General features: G+C 41.6%; 2 protein-coding genes across 2 annotated transcripts; both read right to left on the bottom strand.

The window, feature by feature from the left end:
• Positions 1–1,462: 1,462 nt before the first annotated feature.
• pom121 (POM121 transmembrane nucleoporin) lies at positions 1,463–14,068 on the bottom strand. Its single transcript, XM_038707730.1, is given in 14 exon segments — positions 1,463–2,859; positions 4,111–4,209; positions 4,847–6,307; positions 6,569–6,841; positions 7,392–7,491; positions 7,587–7,708; positions 8,889–8,968; positions 9,648–9,736; positions 9,825–9,996; positions 10,130–10,210; positions 11,078–11,227; positions 12,175–12,384; positions 13,481–13,558; positions 13,560–14,068. Coding segments are annotated over 14 exon segments (3,510 nt in total). The 5' UTR covers positions 14,054–14,068; the 3' UTR covers positions 1,463–2,758.
• A 1,410-nt stretch (positions 14,069–15,478) lies between these two features.
• Positions 15,479–17,991, bottom strand: LOC119895551 (G protein-activated inward rectifier potassium channel 3-like). The gene is made up of 2 exons (XM_038708731.1): positions 16,818–17,991; positions 15,479–15,806 (listed from the first exon to the last, which is right to left on the bottom strand). The coding sequence occupies exons 1-2, from the start codon at positions 17,989–17,991 to the stop codon at positions 15,598–15,600; spliced, it is 1,383 nt and encodes a 460-aa protein (XP_038564659.1). The 3' UTR covers positions 15,479–15,597.
• Positions 17,992–19,617: the final 1,626 nt, after the last annotated feature.

The following is a 19,617-nucleotide window of genomic DNA, read 5'->3' as shown; positions in this document are numbered from 1 at the left end:
GACCGATTATTGCTGTACTGTTATTATGTTTTGTGAGGTGACCTTGAGTGTTCAGAAAGGCGCCTATAAATAAAATGTAGTATTATTTTATTCTTAGTCCGTCTCTGTAAAGTGATATTTGTAACCGTGTGGGATGGGCCAAATGTTTGGCATTACAGAAACAAAAACTATAATGATACCATAGGCTGTATATAAAAAGAATGATACATATGCGAGTTTTGTTGTAATTTCCATCTTTAAATTTTTTCTTGATTTGTTGGAGTGCCAAGTAGCAACACAAAACCCACAGAGGGCTCCATAGAGGGTATGCATTGATGTCCCTTTTCAAATACCATCTCCCTCACCCGCCATAAACCAATAAGTGCAAAACAAATATCTTGGCAAAGTAAAGGCCATCAGAATTGGAAAAGATCTGTACGACCTACCAGTCAGTGGGTCTGTGAACAATAAAATATATTGAGAAATTGTGGATCCTGGTACATCTGGTCCTGGAGTGCAGCTCAACAGCAGAGACGTATCTCGGTTTTCTCTACATTAAAGAAGGATTTGTCAGCCCCAACCCCAAAAGATATTCAGTTTACTATATTATTAATATATGACAAAGAAAACCTTGATATCCTCTAATTTGAGCAGCTGGAACCAGTGAATGTTTGATATTTTGCTTGAAAAAACAAAAAAACAAAATCATTAATCAATTATCAAATTAGTTGCAGATAAATTTTTGTCGACTGACTAATTTAGTTCTAACTGTTGTAGGTCTAGTTGGTGTACGTTTACTTCTTAAGAGAAGAGACTCCTTTGTAACTGTATCCCATCCTGTACTTTGCAACACTAGAAATTAAGTTTTGCTGTTATCTAAAAAGGAAATGGGTAATGTACTGTATGTTAGTGTTATAAATTAGCTGGCAGTAAAACTAAAAGATCACAAAAGACACAATACAAATGGCATGAGCTGTGTCCTAAATCCAGACTACAAACTAATTCTAAGCAAGTTTTCAGTGTGTACAAACTGAAAAAGGGACTAAATTAATTACATTAAAAAACAGTTCGTGAGCGGTGTGTACTAAAAACCCCAGATTTTTCAGTGTGTAGTTGATCGACACTGAAATGCACAAAGGAAATGTAAGAGCTGCGAAAAAATTAAATATCTATGATTATAATTAATGAATAATTGTTGCATTTTTTGGAGAAACATTTTGCCTTCTTTTTTAAGTTTAACTAGCAGTGGTATTTTAAAGTCAGTTTTTTGTACATATTGCATAATTTCCCATTAGAATAATACAGTACTATAAAGTATGCAGATTTCTTGTATAACAACTACAAAAACAATATATTGTTAATATTAATATGTAGTGTATACAGTATGTAGTAGAGTTGGGACACAACTTAACTGAATCAATCAATTCAATGGCCCGGTGACATGGTCGAAAAGTACAAGAATTGGACCTTGAAAGGTTGAATGTGTTCTTGTTGGAACATCTACCACGTCCAAAATTAAGTTTTTATTAATTAAAAATTAACCACCACAAAATGCCATATATAAAGCTCACTTTTCACAAAAAGAGATGATTGTTACTGAGAACAGAAACAATTTTAATAAAATAACTGACTGCTGACAAATGGATTTACCGTCATCTTTGCTTGAAAAAATTCCTCAACTCATGGTCCAAGTAAGCAACATTACAGACTACAAAAATCCCTGCAACATAGTGAGAATTTCTGTAATTACCATGCAGATAAGAGTTTCCAATTTGATACGATTGTATTTTTAGTCAATCTGATGTTACGTTCATGCCATGTAATCTAATATAACTGATATTTCAGAATGTGTTGCTGTGCAGATGTTTAAAAACTCAATGTATTTAAGGTCCATCTGGACTAACAGTAGTTGAAGGTAAAATCTAATTGATATTTTCAGTGAATTAACATGGATTCAGTGCCTGGAGTAAAGAGAGGTAGTCTGGCACAAACAAACACATCTCAGAATTTAAAGATGAGAAAGATCACAGATTCTTTTCACAGGCATGAGTGTTGGCAAATCCTATCAAAAAAAGGCCGTCCATTGGAGGACTCTGGGAATGCTTGCAATGACAGAGTATGAAACAAGAAAACAAGGGTCTGCACTAACTACATTAAGACATTTACTAAGTTGACCTTCAAGTGCAGAAACACATTCATTTACAGGGTCAGAGAGCCAATTAAAAAAATAATTTAAAATGCAAACGTCTCATAACTTTACATTTACACTGCAGTGTTGTGTACCTTATCTGGATCAACTGTGCATTTAACCCTATTCAGACTCATTTAGATAATGTACTCAAACATTCGGTAACATACAAACCAGCGCTTCACGTAAAAAAATAAATGTTTGAGCCAAGGCTCCATGTCTTTGCCTGACTCAACTTTCTCCTTAAGACGAACCAATGGGAGTGTCCACGTACTGTAAAGGAAAAATAACTTTGGATATGCTTTTGTTCAGAATCAAACTACTCAGCTGTCTTTTCTCCCTCTTCAAGTATAGTACGTTGTTATGGATTCTGTCTCCTCACTGGGTCATGTAGTCATCCAGGCAGCATGAACTCAGCAAGCTGATGTGCTCTTTCTAACTCCTCTGCAAACACAATGTTTCAGGCCAGCACAACCCAATAGAGGAGGGGAAGGAAGCAGAGGGCATGGTGGTGGCCTGGTTGGGGGATGTTGGGCTTAAAACAGAGCCAGCTGAAGTCCTCTGAAAGCAGTACAGGACGCATGCAGCAGGTTACTTCTTTCTGTTGTGTTGCCTCCGCGCCTGCAGCCTCTGACGTGCTCCAGATGGCTTTGATCCAGCTCCGATAGAGAAGGAGGGAGTCGCTGGAGACCCTGATAATAAAACATATAGAACGAGTCATTTATAAGAACAGATATTAACATTTCTTTGTACTTTTTCACAAAAATATTGTTTTCTGGTTGACTGCTTTAACAAGGGCTCCACCTCAATTTTCCAAGTGATTCACCTGAAACAGCTAATGCATTTTATTTAGTTATGGGTCAGATATACTGTGATTCTGTATGAACTGATCATACAGTCCTAAGTTTTGGGCCGCACAAATTGTTTTTGCAGAGCATCTCAACTGCATGACTCCTGAAACCGCATCAGAGATCACTTTGAATGGTGAAACAGTAAGCGGTGCCAGAGTCTTGTCTGTGGGAGCGTTTAGTCAACGTCTCTAGTGTTCAGCACCAGAGCTGAGATTATCAGAGCGTGCAAAATCAGGGGTGAAGAGATAGGGCGAGCATATTGCTACTCTGTTCTCCTTTCTACAGATCACTCATCTCCCTATTTCTATTGTAGTTACTTTGAGACAAGACTGGGCGAGTAAAGGTTTGTAGACTGTGATGCTTTGTTGCTCTGAGCCTGAGGCTCTACTGACGACTAGAGAGAAAGCTCTGTTTTTCTTGTTCAGCTTTCAGTACTTTTGGAGCTGTATGAACATTCTTCTTATTGTTTTTAAGTATGCTTTGCACCTGCCTCGGAATTCTCTTCTCCCCACACTCTGACACACTCACACACACTTACACCACTTGTAACATCATTTAATAGTCTACCAATTTTTTAACGAGTTAAGTCTGTGCTAGAACACATGCACATAAGACGACTGCTGCCTCCCTCTGGTGTGCGCTCGCTCACGAACCAGGTGACATCGTCCATCCCGATGTTTCATTGTAGACATTGCCCAACCCTAGAGTTTAGTTTCACTCCTACGTCTTGTTCAATATCAGACTCACTTGGCTGTTTACAGATTATCATCAGCTGCACTGTAGCTGTGTTATGTTACCAGTGATGCAAACAAAACATGTCCGGCTGCCGGGCTTTCACATTTCCGCCACTGAACCAGCAGGAAATTTTGACTGTGAAGAAGTTATGGGAAACATACTGTGTTTGTCACCAAGTTATCAGGACTTCGTTTGCAGCGATATTCTTCAATAAAAATGAACAACCATATAACAAGATACATTATGAGCAATTTGGGGTGTGTATCACTTTAAAATATCGCAGGGAGAAATAGTAGAAGCAGAGAAAACCACAGGGAGTTGTTGGGAGTCTGCAGCTCAAAAAAATTAATCACCTACCAAAAGGAACAGCATTGAAGCCTTGGACTGGAGTTCCAGGACTTCCAAAGGGAAGTGGACCTGCAGCAGCACTCTGGCCGAAGGATGGGGTAGACGTCCCTACAGAGAAAGCAGCACACAACTTGATTAAACCAAACAACCAACCAGGCCTAAAGCATTGAATTCCACTGGGACAGAAACAAATGTAGACGTCTTGTTTAAGAAACACAAAATTATCAGTCTAACCAAGAGTTTTTAATTTTGAGTGAGGAAATGTTACTCAGATATACACCATTTCATTATCATATCATTTCATTATTCTCGTACAGTCAAAAGACTTAAAATATTTCCAAATTATTTCTGTTAACTTTTTCCCAAATAAAATGCTGTGTTTAATCAGACAGTGATGTTCATCAAGAACAGTTAAAATGCCAGTTTAAATAAAAAAAAACAACATATGACTGAATGGTTTGACACACAGCAGACTGGAGTAAGAGCCTTAAAAAAAATAAAAAATAAAACGCCACCATTTCTATTTATTGAATCTAGAAATGTTTCTGAATCAAATTTTGAAACCAAGAAAGATTCCCACCTGCATTAATCAAGTATTCTGTTTGGGAATCAAATAGGGAACTTGAACCTGATGCCAGGGAGGATTTGTCTGTCTGCATACGCTATAAAGTTTGACGTCAGTGTAAATCCCTTGGTGTCTGGGTTTACAATATAAACAAGCAAAACTGTTTTATTTTTTCCTTACCAAAAGTTGGTTTGTCAGTAGCAGCAGCCCCAAAGTTGAAGCTTCCCATCTGTGGTGCAGGATTATTAGAGACTGGTGTTCCAAACTGGGGGCATGGCATACTAGCACCGAAGTTAAATCCACTCTGTGCTGGTTGAGCAGGGCCAGAAGGAGCCTGCTGAGGAGCAGCACTGCCAAATGTGAAGGTGGCTGAGGAGGAGCTCTGAGTCTGGGTTGATGCACCAAAGCTGGGTGCAGCCGAGGGTGCAGCTGAGGGAGCGGTGGTGCCACCGAAAGCAAAACCAGCGGAGGTGGCTCCAAACGCTGGTTTAGCTGGAGTCGCAAAGCTGGTTGCTGTGGTGACAGCAACTGTCCCAAAGGGGAAAGGGGGTGGGGCGGGGTTAGAGGCAGGTGTAGATGATACTCCGCTGTTTCCAAAGGTGAATGGTTTTGGCGTTGCTGCTGAGGAGCCGAAGGTTGACTGCACAGCTGGCGCTTGAAATGACGACTTTCCAAAGCCGAAAGTGGACTGGGTGGTGGTGGCAGCAGTGGTGGAGGCTGTGTTGGCCATGGCAAATCCTCCAAACGAAGCAGTGGTTGTGTTCTGGCTGGTTGCTGTCTGGCCAAAGGAGAATACTTTCTGGTTGGCTGCTTGGGGATCTGGCTGTGTTGCACCAAATGCGAAGGTGCTGTTGGTGGAGGTTGTGGGGGCAACAGCAGGAGCAGCTGCAGTAGTGGTGCTAGCAGTTCCAAATTGAAATGTGCTCCCTGTATTAGGGGCCTGCACTGAAGCTGAACTGGTACTTGTTGTGGATGGTGCTGACCAGTTTCCAAAGAGGGATTTCACAGCTGGCTGGGCGGTAGGCTGTGTGGTGGTGATGGAGCCGGTGGAGGGTGTGCCTGTGGTGGCGTTGGTCATACCAGGAAAGACAGATGGGGCAACTGTGGTGCTGCTAATTGGTCCACCGAACATCGAGGGTGTAGTACTTGAAGAAACCGTAGAGGCTGGGTTGGTGGTTGTGAGGGATGGAGGCTGTTTAAAACCAGTGCTTGCAGTGGTAGCTCCAAAGATGGGCTTGAAATTTTGGACAGGTTTGCTCTCTGGGGTTGATGTAGTGGAGGAGGTGGTGGTGACAGCAAAGATGGGCTTGAACCCTGAAGCCAGCAAGGGGTTGGTGTTACTGATGGACTCTGAGCTGCTGGCTGGGGTAGAAGCAGTAGCCGTGATCAAGTTAGAGGATGAAGAGGCAGTGGGCGTGCTGATCTGGCTTGCTAGTCCAAACAGGTTTGCTGCTGCTACAGGTGGAGTGCTGCTGGAAGCCTTGGAGACCTGACCCAGCACCTGAGTAAAGGCAGAGGGCTGCTCCAAACCAGCAGAGGAGAACTGAGATGGGTAGGCAGGAGGGAGCTTTGGGGCATCCACTGTAGTCGAAACCTTCAGGTTTAAGCTACTGGGTTGTGCCGGTGTAGTTGTTGCAGACACTACAGACACAACAAGCCAATTGGAGGGAACAAACAAGAATGTGGATCAATCAATACATCTCATGAGATATATGGGATGTTCTGGATATACAGAAATATATATGAAATGTTATGATATGAAACTATTGGTTAAAACTTACAAAATAGTAACCGGGAAAAAAAAAATGATAAGATAAATTCAAAGGCAGAAGTGACTTTTTTTTTTTTAACCTCACACTTGGGAATTTACACCTGGAAAGACCTTCAGTTCAGTGACTGTACCTGTAGTTGTGTTGGCAGCAGATGTGGAGCTACCAGGAATGCTGATCTTCATTTTCAGAGCCTCCAGCAGTGGGTTGGAAGCTATGGGTGCTGTGCTGACACTGCTGCTCGGGCTGGGATCCAGGTTGATGACAGGGATCGCAGAGCTGGAGACTGTGGGCAGAGGAGATGCCAGAAGGCTGCTCAGCGTGGCGGTGGTGGTAGAGCCCGTAGAGAAGGTGGCCTGGGTGGAAGTGGTGGCTGGGGAAGAGACAGGCTTCTCTGGCTCCAGAGCTAACAAGGACAAATCAACAGGAAGGTCAGAGGTCAGGCTGGGGCTTACCCAGTCAACAGCTACCTAAGACTGGTCAGAGTCCGAAGGGTCCTAAATCACAACAGCCAAAAGAGAAATCACTTAACAGCTCAGAAATAAGCAGAAATGAACAGCTACGTTTCTATTTGGAAGAATATAAGGAATGAGTGATCACTTGCTCTCGTGTTTAATCCCACACAGAGTGAAGAGCAACCTAGGAGAAAGATTCTCAGCTGAATCAGTGGATTTACCCAGTTTACACAAATGGACTTAGATTTGACTGGTTATTCCCCGGTTGTCTCTACGGTGCATCAGAATATAGTTGCATAATGTTCAATCTCTCTCAATTCGGCTTTTGAGTTCAGGTGGGTGGCAGCAGATTATTATTTCAAGGTTAAATTAACAATGAATGACAGCCTATTACTGTTACAGCATTTAAGTCTGTATGTGGGAATGGATGGTAACAGTGCAGCATGAATCAAACACTGCAGAAGAGTTAAACTTTTTATTCCTGTGGCTGCTTCTACTCACCAGGCGTCTCCAGGACTTTCTGGATCTTGCTGATGCCAGCCCTTTTCTCTTCATCTAGGTCTTTCGCAGTGATAGTGTAGCCCAACTCTGGTGGCGGGGGCTGCAGATCAACAAGCAATCGACAAGAGTAAAAAAAAGAGAAATCTAGATAACACAAGCCCAATAGAGGAAGTCTGATGATGTAGCACTCCTTACCAGAGAGATGTGATCATCCCGGTGACTGGACACCAGCTGGATCTTCCGTTTTCTTAACCCACCACTACCAGGAGAGTCTGTTGAAGTAGTGACTGGGACCTTGGGGACTGGAGTAAGTTTGGCTGCAACATCATCATATAATAGACAATAAAACAAAAGGCGACAAAAATACAAAACACATTGTCTACTGCTATACAACCAACACTGTTGAAGTTTTTGGTAAGGATGCACTGATCTGATGCTGAATCAGAATCTGCACCATGTCTTTATAAAATTCAGTTATTCTGCTGTCAGCTACATTCACTCAGTCACCGTGGACTAGTTTTAGTGTCACAACAAATCCCCTCCTAATGTTACCTTACATGAAAATAATTCCAGAGGTGCCCTGCAGATTCATTGCGGAGCTGCCCGCAGTGCATAGATTCGCTCAGCACCTCTGCTTGCTCGCTCCCTTTCTCACAAACGGAAACAGAGCCGTGTGTTTATAGACAAATAAGTTATAATAAGCATGTAAGGAGCCTAGCTAATAAGGTTAGCTAGGCTAACGTTAGAATACAGCTGGGTTGTCAGGTTAGCACGCTGTACATAGCTGCTGTTCAATATCGACTGCACCCACCACCCGCGTACGCGCCAGAGTTGCACTGTAATTCTGTGGGAAACACTGCATTGAGCATTTACAGATGTTTCTGGTGGTTTCTCTTAAAGCTAATAAGTCTTTTTTTCCCCATGTTGGCATTTCACTGGTATGCTGCAACCTAACACGGCCCCCTGGCAATCAGATCGCCAGTTTGTGATCTCAAGTAGCCATGATTAGACAATATGAAAATAAAGAAGATCGCCCACCCTAATCAGAGCATCCCTAGCTTTTGGTGCCATGTTGGAACTCACAGCAGACAAAGAGTGACCAACAGTATACACAGCGACTATTGATTTAGGTTTAGGTTAGCTCTGACCTATACTATGGGACTATTGCCTCTCTCAGTACAAAGTTGTATTACGAGACAGGACAGATCGGGCTAGCTCGTTAATATGCTAACTTCAGTAGACATTTCTGCAACAGAATGCATATACCTCTTTGACATAACTTCCCCCATTCTGCTGATAATTTTTTGAATGTTTTAAAATAATATTCTGTTCATAACTTACATGTTTTAGCTTTAGAATAACCTCTAATTGCCATTAGGCAAAGTAGGCAGCTTTAAATATTAATTTAAATAATAAACCTTGCATAATCCTCATCACAGTGCTGTACTTCTCAGCTTCCCTCTGTTCAGACAGACACTGGAGATAAATGAGACTTACATGTAACGGGTGCCTTGTCGGAGGATGTCTGTTCTGACCTCACTGAGGATGCTGAACTAGGAGACTGGCCGTCGTCCTCTCTGGTAATGAAAAATTAAAAATTAGATTAAATGTGGATGACTAACAGTAGGGATGCACCGAAATGAAAATTCTTGGACAAAGCCGAAGATAATGAAAAAAATTGCCAATTACTGAATACCAAACAAGTACATATACATTTTTTCACCTTTTTTTTGCATAAATTGAATAATCAAAATGTGCTTTTTACTCAGTGTTTCCCACAGGATATGGAGAGACTATGAGGGGCGGGTCCGAGGCCCAAGAGGATCCAGTAAAGAAAATTACATGTGTTCATTTACTTTTAATGGATTCATGTAATGTTTTATACTTTCTGTGAATATAATCCAATTAATCTTATTTCCATATAGAGACCATGTAGACACACCTTATTTTGAAAACCGGACGTTGTCACATGTGTATCCTTGCGCTGAATTCATCAAGTCTGACCCAATTTGATAACTAATATTGTATGTGGTTCTCTTATCACGTAACATGAAGATTCAGTCTCTCTTTAGGTAGGACTCTCGTAACAATTACTCTCCAATGCAATTGATCAATGTAATTGTTCGGAAAATTTATGCAGTCTTGACTTATTAGGCTGAACACCAAAAGTGCTTTTGTTGCTATTTTTGGCCGATTAATTTCAGTGGCTGAACATTCGGTGCATCCCTAACTAACAGGAAACCAGCAGAGACATACCTGGTTCTTTTGGAGGCTCCCTCTGGAGTCTGACAGCGAGATGATCCGGGGCTGGACAGAGGGGAGCTGGGTGCTGACCGTTTCTTCCACTGTGAAGGTAAAATGGAAATAAAGCTTAACAACTCCACTTTACCTCTGCAGGGACACGTGCACTGTAATGCAGGAGGTAAGTCTTACCTGGCTGAGGCCTACTGAAGAGCTGTAGGAGCTTTGGATAGGGTTTCTCCTCGTGCCCGGGGTTCCTCTCGGGGCATGGACTCCACTGGCCGAGCTGATGGAGGAGGTGCGAGACCTCTTCATGATGGACTCCTCTGCCATAGAGGTCATCCCTCTTTTCAGGTTTCCTGGCCTGGAGGAAGAAGAGAAAGCATTTCCACCTACATTTAGACAGCCACACTATACTTCACACACTGCTACGGGCTTCACATCATCACATAGTAAAACTCAAAGACAAGATTTGATTTCAGAAAAGTGGAACTCACTTAGGGACCAGCTGTGATGGTGTTCCATTGGGCAGAAGAGGCCCAAAAGCAGAGTGTGCACTTCCTCCGCTGTCGTTACGCCTTGGGAAATAAAAATGGATTACAAACATGTAAAATACTTTAACAGCCTGAATGCACGAACCAAGTAGTGAGTAGCAGTTGTTCTTTAAGGTTGTGATGTCTGGATTTATAAAATGAAAGCTGAACAAAATACCTAAAACCCCTTTCAGACAAGTAATGTTGACATTGCTGGCTTCTTCTGCGTTTTAAACGGTTTTGTTCTTCAGACATAGGCGTCTGTCCCAAAGACTTAATTCAGACATTATAGCACAGTTACAGAGAGCCAGCCTGATGTATGCATGTTAAACATTTAGCTGTATATTCATTCATTCATCCATGCAGTTGGAATAAATAAAAACTGAAAAGTGTCTCCTCAACAACTTTAAATTGGCGGTTTCTTTGAGCATAAGAGATGATAATGGATTCATTGGAGATGTCAGAAAGTTGTAGAAGACGCGCATTTCTCTCTCTCTGTATGTACGTTAATCGGACACTATTCAGACTTGTGCCATGTGAAAAGTAATATGGAAATTGCTATCGGATTAAGATAAACGTGTGCATGTTAAAGCGGCTTAATACAAAAACTCCAAGCACATAGTTCCTTCTCTAAATATTTTTTGATGGATCAATATATAGAAACTCCAATGTTGGAGTTCTTGCTGTGATCTGTCAGCTAAAAACTACATTGAATCTCTAGCATTTATTTTGGCCTTTAAGACTCCATTTCCACCTGGTTTTAACATTTTATCTACATCTGGTTCCATCATCCCATATCAAAGGAAGTGATGTGGGATGCTCTTGAGGGTTGGCTACAATACCCAACAGTGCCAGTGGGGAAGCTTGCTAGCATTGTTGTGGTCTTTCCAGAGATCCCTTTCAGCCTTGTACCTTCTTTTGCTTTTCTGCTCAGTTGCGAAGGTTCTGTCCTCATCCTCCACTTCTCTCTTGCGGCTTTCCTTCAACACCTTGAGGACACTTTCTCTGGAGCAGGGGTCTGCGGAGGCCCTGGGGAGCCCTGCACAACTCAGATGGTCCAAACTAAAAACAAAACAGGTAACAATACAGCTCTGGTCAAACAGCAAATCCTCAGCACACACCCCACAAATTGGGATTTACTAAACACTGGTCTCTGTCTCTGTCTCTCTCTCTCTCTCTCAACACCAGTCATCAACAATCACCAGGGTTTTTCATTGTCAAATAATCTATTATTCATTAATAATTAATACGCATTTTGAAGTATCGCATAAGAAAAGGGTGATGAAAACGGCAAAATTAAAAAAAAAATGTTCGCAAAAATGTTTTTGCACTCATTGCGGTGGTTTTTGCCTTTGTCGAAAAAGAGTTAATGCGCTAAATGGGAGATGGAAACACTTTTTCCGAATAAGTTCTGACGTAGCGAACTTGTAACTCACGTCTGATCAGCTGTTTCTGCTGTCAGCGTCTTGCCCGGTTGTGCGGAGTTCTGCATACCTGCGAGAATTTCAAGAGGTGGATGCAAATCTCGGCAGCTAGCCTTCCTCATCTGTTCTGCCGAATTATGCGTTCACCTCTTAAAGGTCCTTCTCAGATACTTTGCTCTGATCAAACGGGGTTATCGCTGCATATTTTTGCTTCATCTCAATGTGTAATAAAATATTAACGACTCTAAATGTTCATAGAATAGGCTATATACTTTTGGCTATATACCCATTGCTCAACCCCACAAATGATATTATTGCGTTTAAAAGCATTATTTGGAGGTGCATGCAATTCTCAGGAGGCATGCAAAACTCGCTTAACACCTGTCAATGAATGTATTACTTGACAGTCTCAGCTTATCTGTCTCCAATCTGAGCTGATTCAAGTTGACCTTTAAAGCACAGTGACATGAATAAAAACAACTACGTTCTGGAATCTGAAACAATGTACTGCGTCTGGTTTCTTCTAGATAACGGACAAAATCGTTTAACACTGGTATGATGAAGTGTTTGCATGAATGTAGAGACCTGGGGGTGCTGTGGTGGTCGGGCCTGGCGATCTTCACAGTGACGGGGCTCAGGACAGCCGGGGAGTTGCGGGGGCTGAGGACGTTTTTCTTCCGGAAGCCATCCCACTTGACCGGAGGTAGGACTCCAACTGAGGAAACACCCGACTGCTGCAGGGGATAGTGACGCTGGGGCGTGATGGTGAACCTGCCCACTGTGCCCAGCGGCTCCCTGAGAACAAAAAACATTATGATGTAAGAGTAAACACATGTAACCTGCATCCAATAACAAATATACAGCCACGGTGTGTATGTTTTTATATAATCTACATCATGAGTCTCATTTCTGACTTCAGCCCTCCATTTTTTACTCTAGGGAAAGGGGAAAGTTAAAACTTGATTTGTTAAAACTTGTTGTCCAGCAGCTGGTTGCATCTTTAAAGTTATTTTGTCATCCCATAGATGTCTACTGTCTGCCAGGAATGATAACATATTTCCATGCACTGAAAACAACATTTTAATTCAATATTTCCACATCTCGCACCGTTCCAATATAGGAATTACTGAAATCAAATGCTGGGTTTACCCTGGATAAACATTTTATCACTTTGAGCAGATCGCAGGGCTGGGCAATGAAACAATAATAGTAATTATTGCAGTGTAACTTTCCTATAACAAATGTTTGATTTAATTCTTTTGAATCACTTACAAATTAGCGATTAATTTTTCTATGAAGATATTTATTTTGTTGAGGAAAAGAGATTTGAGCTGTTTTGAATTTGAAGTGTTTGTTCTGACCATAAAGAATTGTTTAAAAACAACAATTAACCATCTGGTTTCTTCAACTTTCATTAAGGAGCAAAACTCAGCCTTTAAACTTATAATGATTTGATATTTATCATGATAATTATCGATATCGATATCAAATGGTATTTTTCCCATTTTCTAATATGCCAGTACCTCAGACATCCAATATCACTGGCACAATGTAAACACAAGTGGCAACCACGGAAACAAGTCCATAATTGAATCGTTTCATCGCTGTAAAATTCCAATATATTGTGTTTCATTTACATATTACAGAATGTTCAATACACCAAAACCAAATAGATGAGGCATGTTGTTGTCTTCCAAAACGTAAGCCTACTGTACTGAGAAAAGGGCTAACTTACTATGTTTGCTTATTTGAGTGTGCTGATAAAGATCCTTTCAAAGGCTTTGAGTTAATGATTAAAACCCGCCAAGAAACTGAACCCAGCTCTACCGGTACTGCCTCCTAACTGACCCTGAGCGTACGTTGGTGTGGCGTGATTTAATTATGAACGTACCCAGCAAATGACAGCCTCCTGTTTGGGGTATAAACTGCATGGTTGGGTTTGGACAGCTTTTCCCGCAGTTGCTCTCGGGGGGTTTCTCGCCGCTCTCGGCCTCCCAGGATCAGCGGTCGGACTCTCAGGTTTCCCGATGTAACTCCCCATGAGGAAATCCCGAGGGCTGAAAAGAAAAGAGTCACTTGACAGTGTTTCCCTCCGATATATCCCCGTTTCAGCGAGCCTTTCTCTGAAGTGTCCCTCCGGCTCCCTGAGCTCAGTTTTGTTTCTGCTACTCTTCGTTCTCCCCCTTGCGGCCACCGACACGCCGGTCACCCCCCAGCCCCACAACCAGCGCCGGAGCACGGCTGCGACGCTCAGGCCAGCCCGCGGATTCAGGCCTAACCAGGCGGGAAGCGGTTCTCCGCTGTGATAGTAACTCACAATACAACAAACTGCAAGAATTAAAGTCACGTAAAGAAAAGTAGGAATATAATAAAGAGCAAAACTAACTACGCATAAAGCAGAGAGAAGCGCTATACGTTTCTCTCTAGGTGACATGGCGGCACCGCGCCGCCGGAGGACTCTCATATCCCATCATGCTGCTCTTCTGGCGCTGCTTCTTTTTCTTTGGATTTTACGGCGTCGGACGTTTTGGCGAATCAGCGCCATCTAAAGGCCGGGAGTTCAAAAAAAAATCAAAACTGTTTCCAAAACATCCATAAACAATATTCAGTAATTGGAGCTAGTACTGGACTAGTAGAAGATAGTCCAGTACTTTACTTAAGTACAGTCTTAACTTGAGAATTTTCATTTGATGCTACTGTATATTATACGTTCATCTGACAGCTGTGGTTAGTGACTAGGCAAAAACATACGATCAAACTGATCATATGATAAAATGTGATGAATAATTATTAAACCGCCCAACAGTGTATATGGCTTGATATTAACGTTTTTGCAGGCACTGTGGCTAGTAGTTTTCCAAAATCACTGGACACATTGTTGTTGTTGGGAAATTACATCCCTTTTAAATGTAAATGACCACTGTACACACCCAAATCAAGACTACATAAAATGTATAACACTCCAGGTGATTTTCATTTCCTCTGATAAGGTTGTGTGTAAAGCTCTTTAATGAAAAAATGCACTCTATTCAGATTAAGACACAAAAAGAGTAGCTTCCTATTGCATATAATAAAAGTGGAGCATGGGTGTAGAGGATTACTTGAAAAGATAAAAACTAAAGTGAACCTAGCATCTTTAACACTGTCAGTGCTGAAATCCACTCACATTTAGCGTCAAGCCCAGAGTAGAAGGTAACTACTCCAGACACTCCAGTACTTTTCTTAAGTAAATATTTGTACTGCAGTTTCATTTGGTGCTACTTTTTACTTATACTCCACTACATTCATCTGACAGCTGTAGTAAGTTACTTTGCAAAAACATATAATCAAGCTGATCAAATGATAAAATATGATGAATAATCATTAAACTGCCCAACAGTGTATATGTTAGGCAATTATATTAATTCTACCTCCACCAACTACAACAATAAAATGCTTTATACATGTTTATGCATCAGTAATATTCATTTAATAATGAAAACAACTGACAGGGACAATTGTGCTGTAGAATAAGTACTTTTACTTTTCATACTTTAAGTGCATTTTTCTGATGGTACTACTATGACCACCATCCACAGGACAGAAGTTCACACGATGTCAACTGAACCATTTACATAAATAAAAAAACATGGAGTTGAACCTTCTGGAGTTGAAAAGCCCAGAAAACGTCAAAAAGAAAGCAGACCTTTGAGTTACGATTATTTTGCCACAGTCTTTTTTTAATTGCCCAGATTACACCAAAGACAATTGAGTTTAGCAGGATGTTCATTTTTATTTTCAAAATAAATTTTATTTAAAGACAACATAAAAATGTCATAATGTAACATTATTAAATGATTATTAAATGGCATATTATAATAAAACATAGAGCAAGCCTTATTACATATACAACAGAAGCTTCCCTGAAACTAATATTCATCAAGTATCATTGTTATAGTTTATCAGGAAATATCACAATCACTTTAAGTCACTCAATATATGCCATTTTAATGTACAGACACTGCTTGTTTAGCCAACATTTTCTAAAACACAACATTGTTCCTTTGCTGTGCTCCTGTCTTTTGCGCTGAGTCGGGACATTTGGACTTCAAAGATTTTGTCAAATGCACTGTAGTCCACACGAAATGCCCCTTTCTCTAAGGAAATGCACGACTCAAATCGGTGACCCCAGAGGACCTCGTCCTCGGTGTAGGATGTCCTTGCCTGGCATGTCATACCTGCAAGACAACAAACACACCGGAGGATCGTGTAAAAGTCACTTTATTGGAAAAAGATCTGCCAGATACATTCAGAACAGCTTTGGTATCAAGGCATATGTATTGTAATGTAGCATTTTAAATCGCCTATGTCCAATATTATGGAAATAGAACTTTAAATTTCCATCTTCCATCTTTTGTCATAAACATTGTTTATTGGTCTTGGTCAAAATTCATCAAATTTCATCAAATTAATCAAAATTCAAAGCAAAATGTTGCTCTAACATTGTTTTGTTTTTTTCAACAATATACCAGTAAATACTAGATACCACTAAAATTATTTTCTGCTTACAGACAGTTTACGCTGTTTACATTGGAAACATTGGAGGTTGCAACCACTTACTGTCTGAAAGCCCCCTCATTGTTTTCAGTCAACCACTCAAACATAGCTACTTTGGCTCAGCATCGATGTTGAAATTTCTTCTGTTGCCGTCAATTTTCTCTATGATCGATACAATATAGGCATTGCAAATTACAGCAGTTCAAATCTCTCACATCCAGTTTCCTTTAGGTTTTCTCATTAGCACTGATTGTGATTTATCCCGAAATTTTTTCAGTTGTGCAGAATTAAAATAACGCCCTACACTAACGTAATTGAAATGTTTTGCTCTTTGTGTTGTTACAACACTGCCTGGGAATAAAATAGTAATTAAATTTGAGGTATCAGTGTAGCAAAAGTTATTAAGGATAACAGCTGTGTTGTTTGTTCAGTGATACCGAAACACAAAACAAGACAGAGAGTCAGAGTAGAGAGATCAGAGCTGTATTCTGAGGATCAAGCAGCAGGCTATGGTCTTTCCATCCAACCACACCTCTTATGAAATGGATCATTTAACTCTTTGACAACTCTCCAAATCTTTTAAAACAGGGAAAGAATCTAAAAAATGCAACATTTTTAAATGTAGCTGCATTACTGTGGACATGATGATTGTTGGAGCACAACACAAGACTAAAAAAAATAGTTCTACAAACCTGATGCTTCCACGATGCCCTCCAGAATTACAATGATCTCAAAGCTCTCCCTCTTCAAACGCTCAGACCCCACCTCCCAGAAGGGGCTGCTTTCACTGATTATGTGGGTAATGGTCTGAGGTTCCACCAGGAGCAGCCTGTCTCCCCCAGTGTCGTAGCCCAGATTGATTTCTGACTGCTCCAGTGGGATGAACTCGCCCTCCTTGGTCTGCCTGGACTTGATCAGCTTGGCCCGGATCTTGGCATCCACCATGTGGCTCTCTCTCAGATCACCAATGCGGAAGAGCATGCACAGCTTCTCATCACGCTCACATATGACGCAGTGCTTGCTGAAGATCAGCGTCTGGGCTCTCTGCTGTGGCCGGGAGATTTTGACAAACATGCAGCCCACCATCAGAGCATCAATTATGGAGCCAAGGATGGACTGGACCATCAGGATCAGCGCACCCTCAGGACAGTTAGCTGTCACCATCCTGGAGCCATACCCAATAGTCCTCTGGCTCTCTATTGACAGCAGCAGGGCTGAAAGGAAACTGTCTACATTTTCGAAGCATGCTTTCCATTGTGGGTCTTGAACGTGAGAAATGTCGTCTCGTACCCAGGCACCGAAGAAGTAGATTCCACCAAAGGCCACCCATGTGAGAATGTAGCACATAGAGAAGACCAGAAGGAACCAGCGATACTTGAGGTCAACTAATGTGGTGAAAATATCTGAGATAAAGCGACTCTTGTCTGCAATAGGCCCCAGATTGACCCTGCACTTGCCATCCTTGGTGACGTAACGCTGGCGCTGATTGCTGGCAGTGACGTGCAATGTGGGCTCATCACCGAGCAGCTTACGGCGCTTCTTGTGACTCCTTGCAACATGCAGCTTCTCTATTGGAGAGATGGGAGTGTTGCTGCTGCCAGTGGAGCCTCTCGAATGCCATCTGGAGCTGAAACGCTTGAGACGTATGCTGCAATGCAAACGAGGAGGCTTTGAGGTCTCTTCTACTGGTTCCAGAGGAGCTGCTTGGATAGTGGGCTGTTGGGGGGGCTCTTGATTAGTCAGAGCCAGAGAGGACAGGCTGCAGGGACTCTGGGTCTGGGAGGGAGAGGCCTCGTGGGATGGTGGGAGTGTTGAGGAGTTAGCATTGTTCCAGTTGTCGATGAGAGAGGCTCTTTTTGAGGTCATTGTAGAAGCAACAGAGGGTTTAGCTGTTAGCTGAAATGAAGGAAAATAATGCAGAAGATTCACAAAATGTACAAAAACACCAAATAAATCAGAAGTAGATTCATAAGCTGTGGCCTGTTGAAGGCCATCCAATTCTAAAGCCTCCTCTAAAATGTGGCTGTGGATACTGGTGATGTGGTCTGTGCACGCTTTGTGTCGCTGTCTCATTTTGGGAGGAGTAGTAGTGCTCGGTATACAGAATCGACTGAATCATTAGCTTTTATTAGAGGTCTTTCCAGGTCATCATGGTTCCTTGTGACTTTTCGACCTAACCCAAGATCTAAGTCTGGCTGCATCCAAATCATTCCATCTAATCAGGTCGGGTAAGGTCCCATTGTATTGCCATGGGTCCCAGGTCTGCGTCAATATGTGTTAATACCAGAGTGGACCCAAGAAGACTCTCTATCAGCTTCACGTAGCGCATCAGATACATCACAGCAGAGAAATACCTGTTTTTTTAGAGGCAGGCTCTTTTTGATGGTGGCTGCTTGTTAATTAATGAAAATCAGGCAGCTGCCAGTCCACATGTTCTCTCTCTATCAGGGTCTGTTCAGGCTGGATTTTGGATCAGATCTGTTAATTATTTTATTCACATCAGGTTTGGGTAGGGTTTAAAGTGAAGCTGATATGAATGTGGAAACAGCTTTCTAACAATAAGCAAAACATTTTTGAGAGGAGAGGGACTTCATATAACACGTTATCATGTAATATAGAAAGCTGTACCTTGTAAGTATAAGGAGTGTAATGGATTGATTCTGGCAGGGGTCTGGGCAGATATGCCAGCAGATGTTTAGCAGTGAGAGTCTGCGTCGGGGGAATGGAGTTCCTGCGAGGCTTGATCCTGACAGGGCTTCTGATGTGACTGTTGCACTGAACGTTTTGTAGCATCTCCCTGCGGCATATCACAGTGGAGATCATTGCTGAGCTCTTCAAAATGCTGAATCCTCTCCAAGTTTTGCTTCTGTTTGGGCAATAGGATTACACTGAATTATGATATATATAGTCAGTTTTCAGCAGAGTTAAATGGCACTTGTTAATGCTGATTCAACACTTCTACAAAAGGTTTGTGGAAACAGTTAAGAGTACAATGATTATTTAGACAACGGTGAGAGCATAGAGGTTTTGAGAATTTAGTTCAGTGCAACATGTACAGTTTACTACATTTTCCATTTTAAACTCAACCCCTTATTTATATTCTACTCCCCTTCCAAGTTAATGAACAATTCCTCCACACGTCTATAGAAAAGCCTGAGCTGTGATGCTATATGATGATGTGCCAAAAGCGAAGGTTGCTTTTCTTCCTCATCAGCATAACATGAAGTTAGGTTACGCGAGGGTGGGACTGCATCCCAAGGATGTAGTTGTGCATGGGCACAAGTAAAAATCAATATAAAACACTAATTATAAAACACCTTATTGAAAGAAATCAAAAAGGCCTCAGCTGTGGGGGAATAAAACAATGATCCCAGCCTCTCATTCTCAGTCTATCTTCATGTTGAACTTACTTTAGGGTCTCAGTCACTGCTACAATTTATTACACATGTGGGGATTATCACTAATCCTCAAAATGAATCGGAGAAACACAGA

Source organism: Micropterus salmoides, unplaced genomic scaffold (genome assembly GCF_014851395.1).
Source record: "Micropterus salmoides isolate LMB-PRFRI ecotype aquatic unplaced genomic scaffold, ASM1485139v1 Ms_hic_scaffold_9, whole genome shotgun sequence".
Lineage (NCBI taxonomy): Eukaryota > Metazoa > Chordata > Actinopteri > Centrarchiformes > Centrarchidae > Micropterus > Micropterus salmoides.
Note: the sequence above shows the minus strand (reverse complement) of the source record. Positions and strands in the feature narration are given on the sequence as shown.

Bases quoted from the DNA above. Each gene is read 5' to 3' on its own strand.
- LOC119895551 (XM_038708731.1), bottom strand. From the start codon at position 17,991: ATGACCTCAAAAAGAGCCTCTCTCATCGACAACTGGAACAATGCTAAC. The intron at 15,807-16,817 runs GTTTGTAGAACT...GTTGTCTTGCAG, and splicing joins GGGCATCGTGGAAGCATCAG to GTATGACATGCCAGGCAAGG.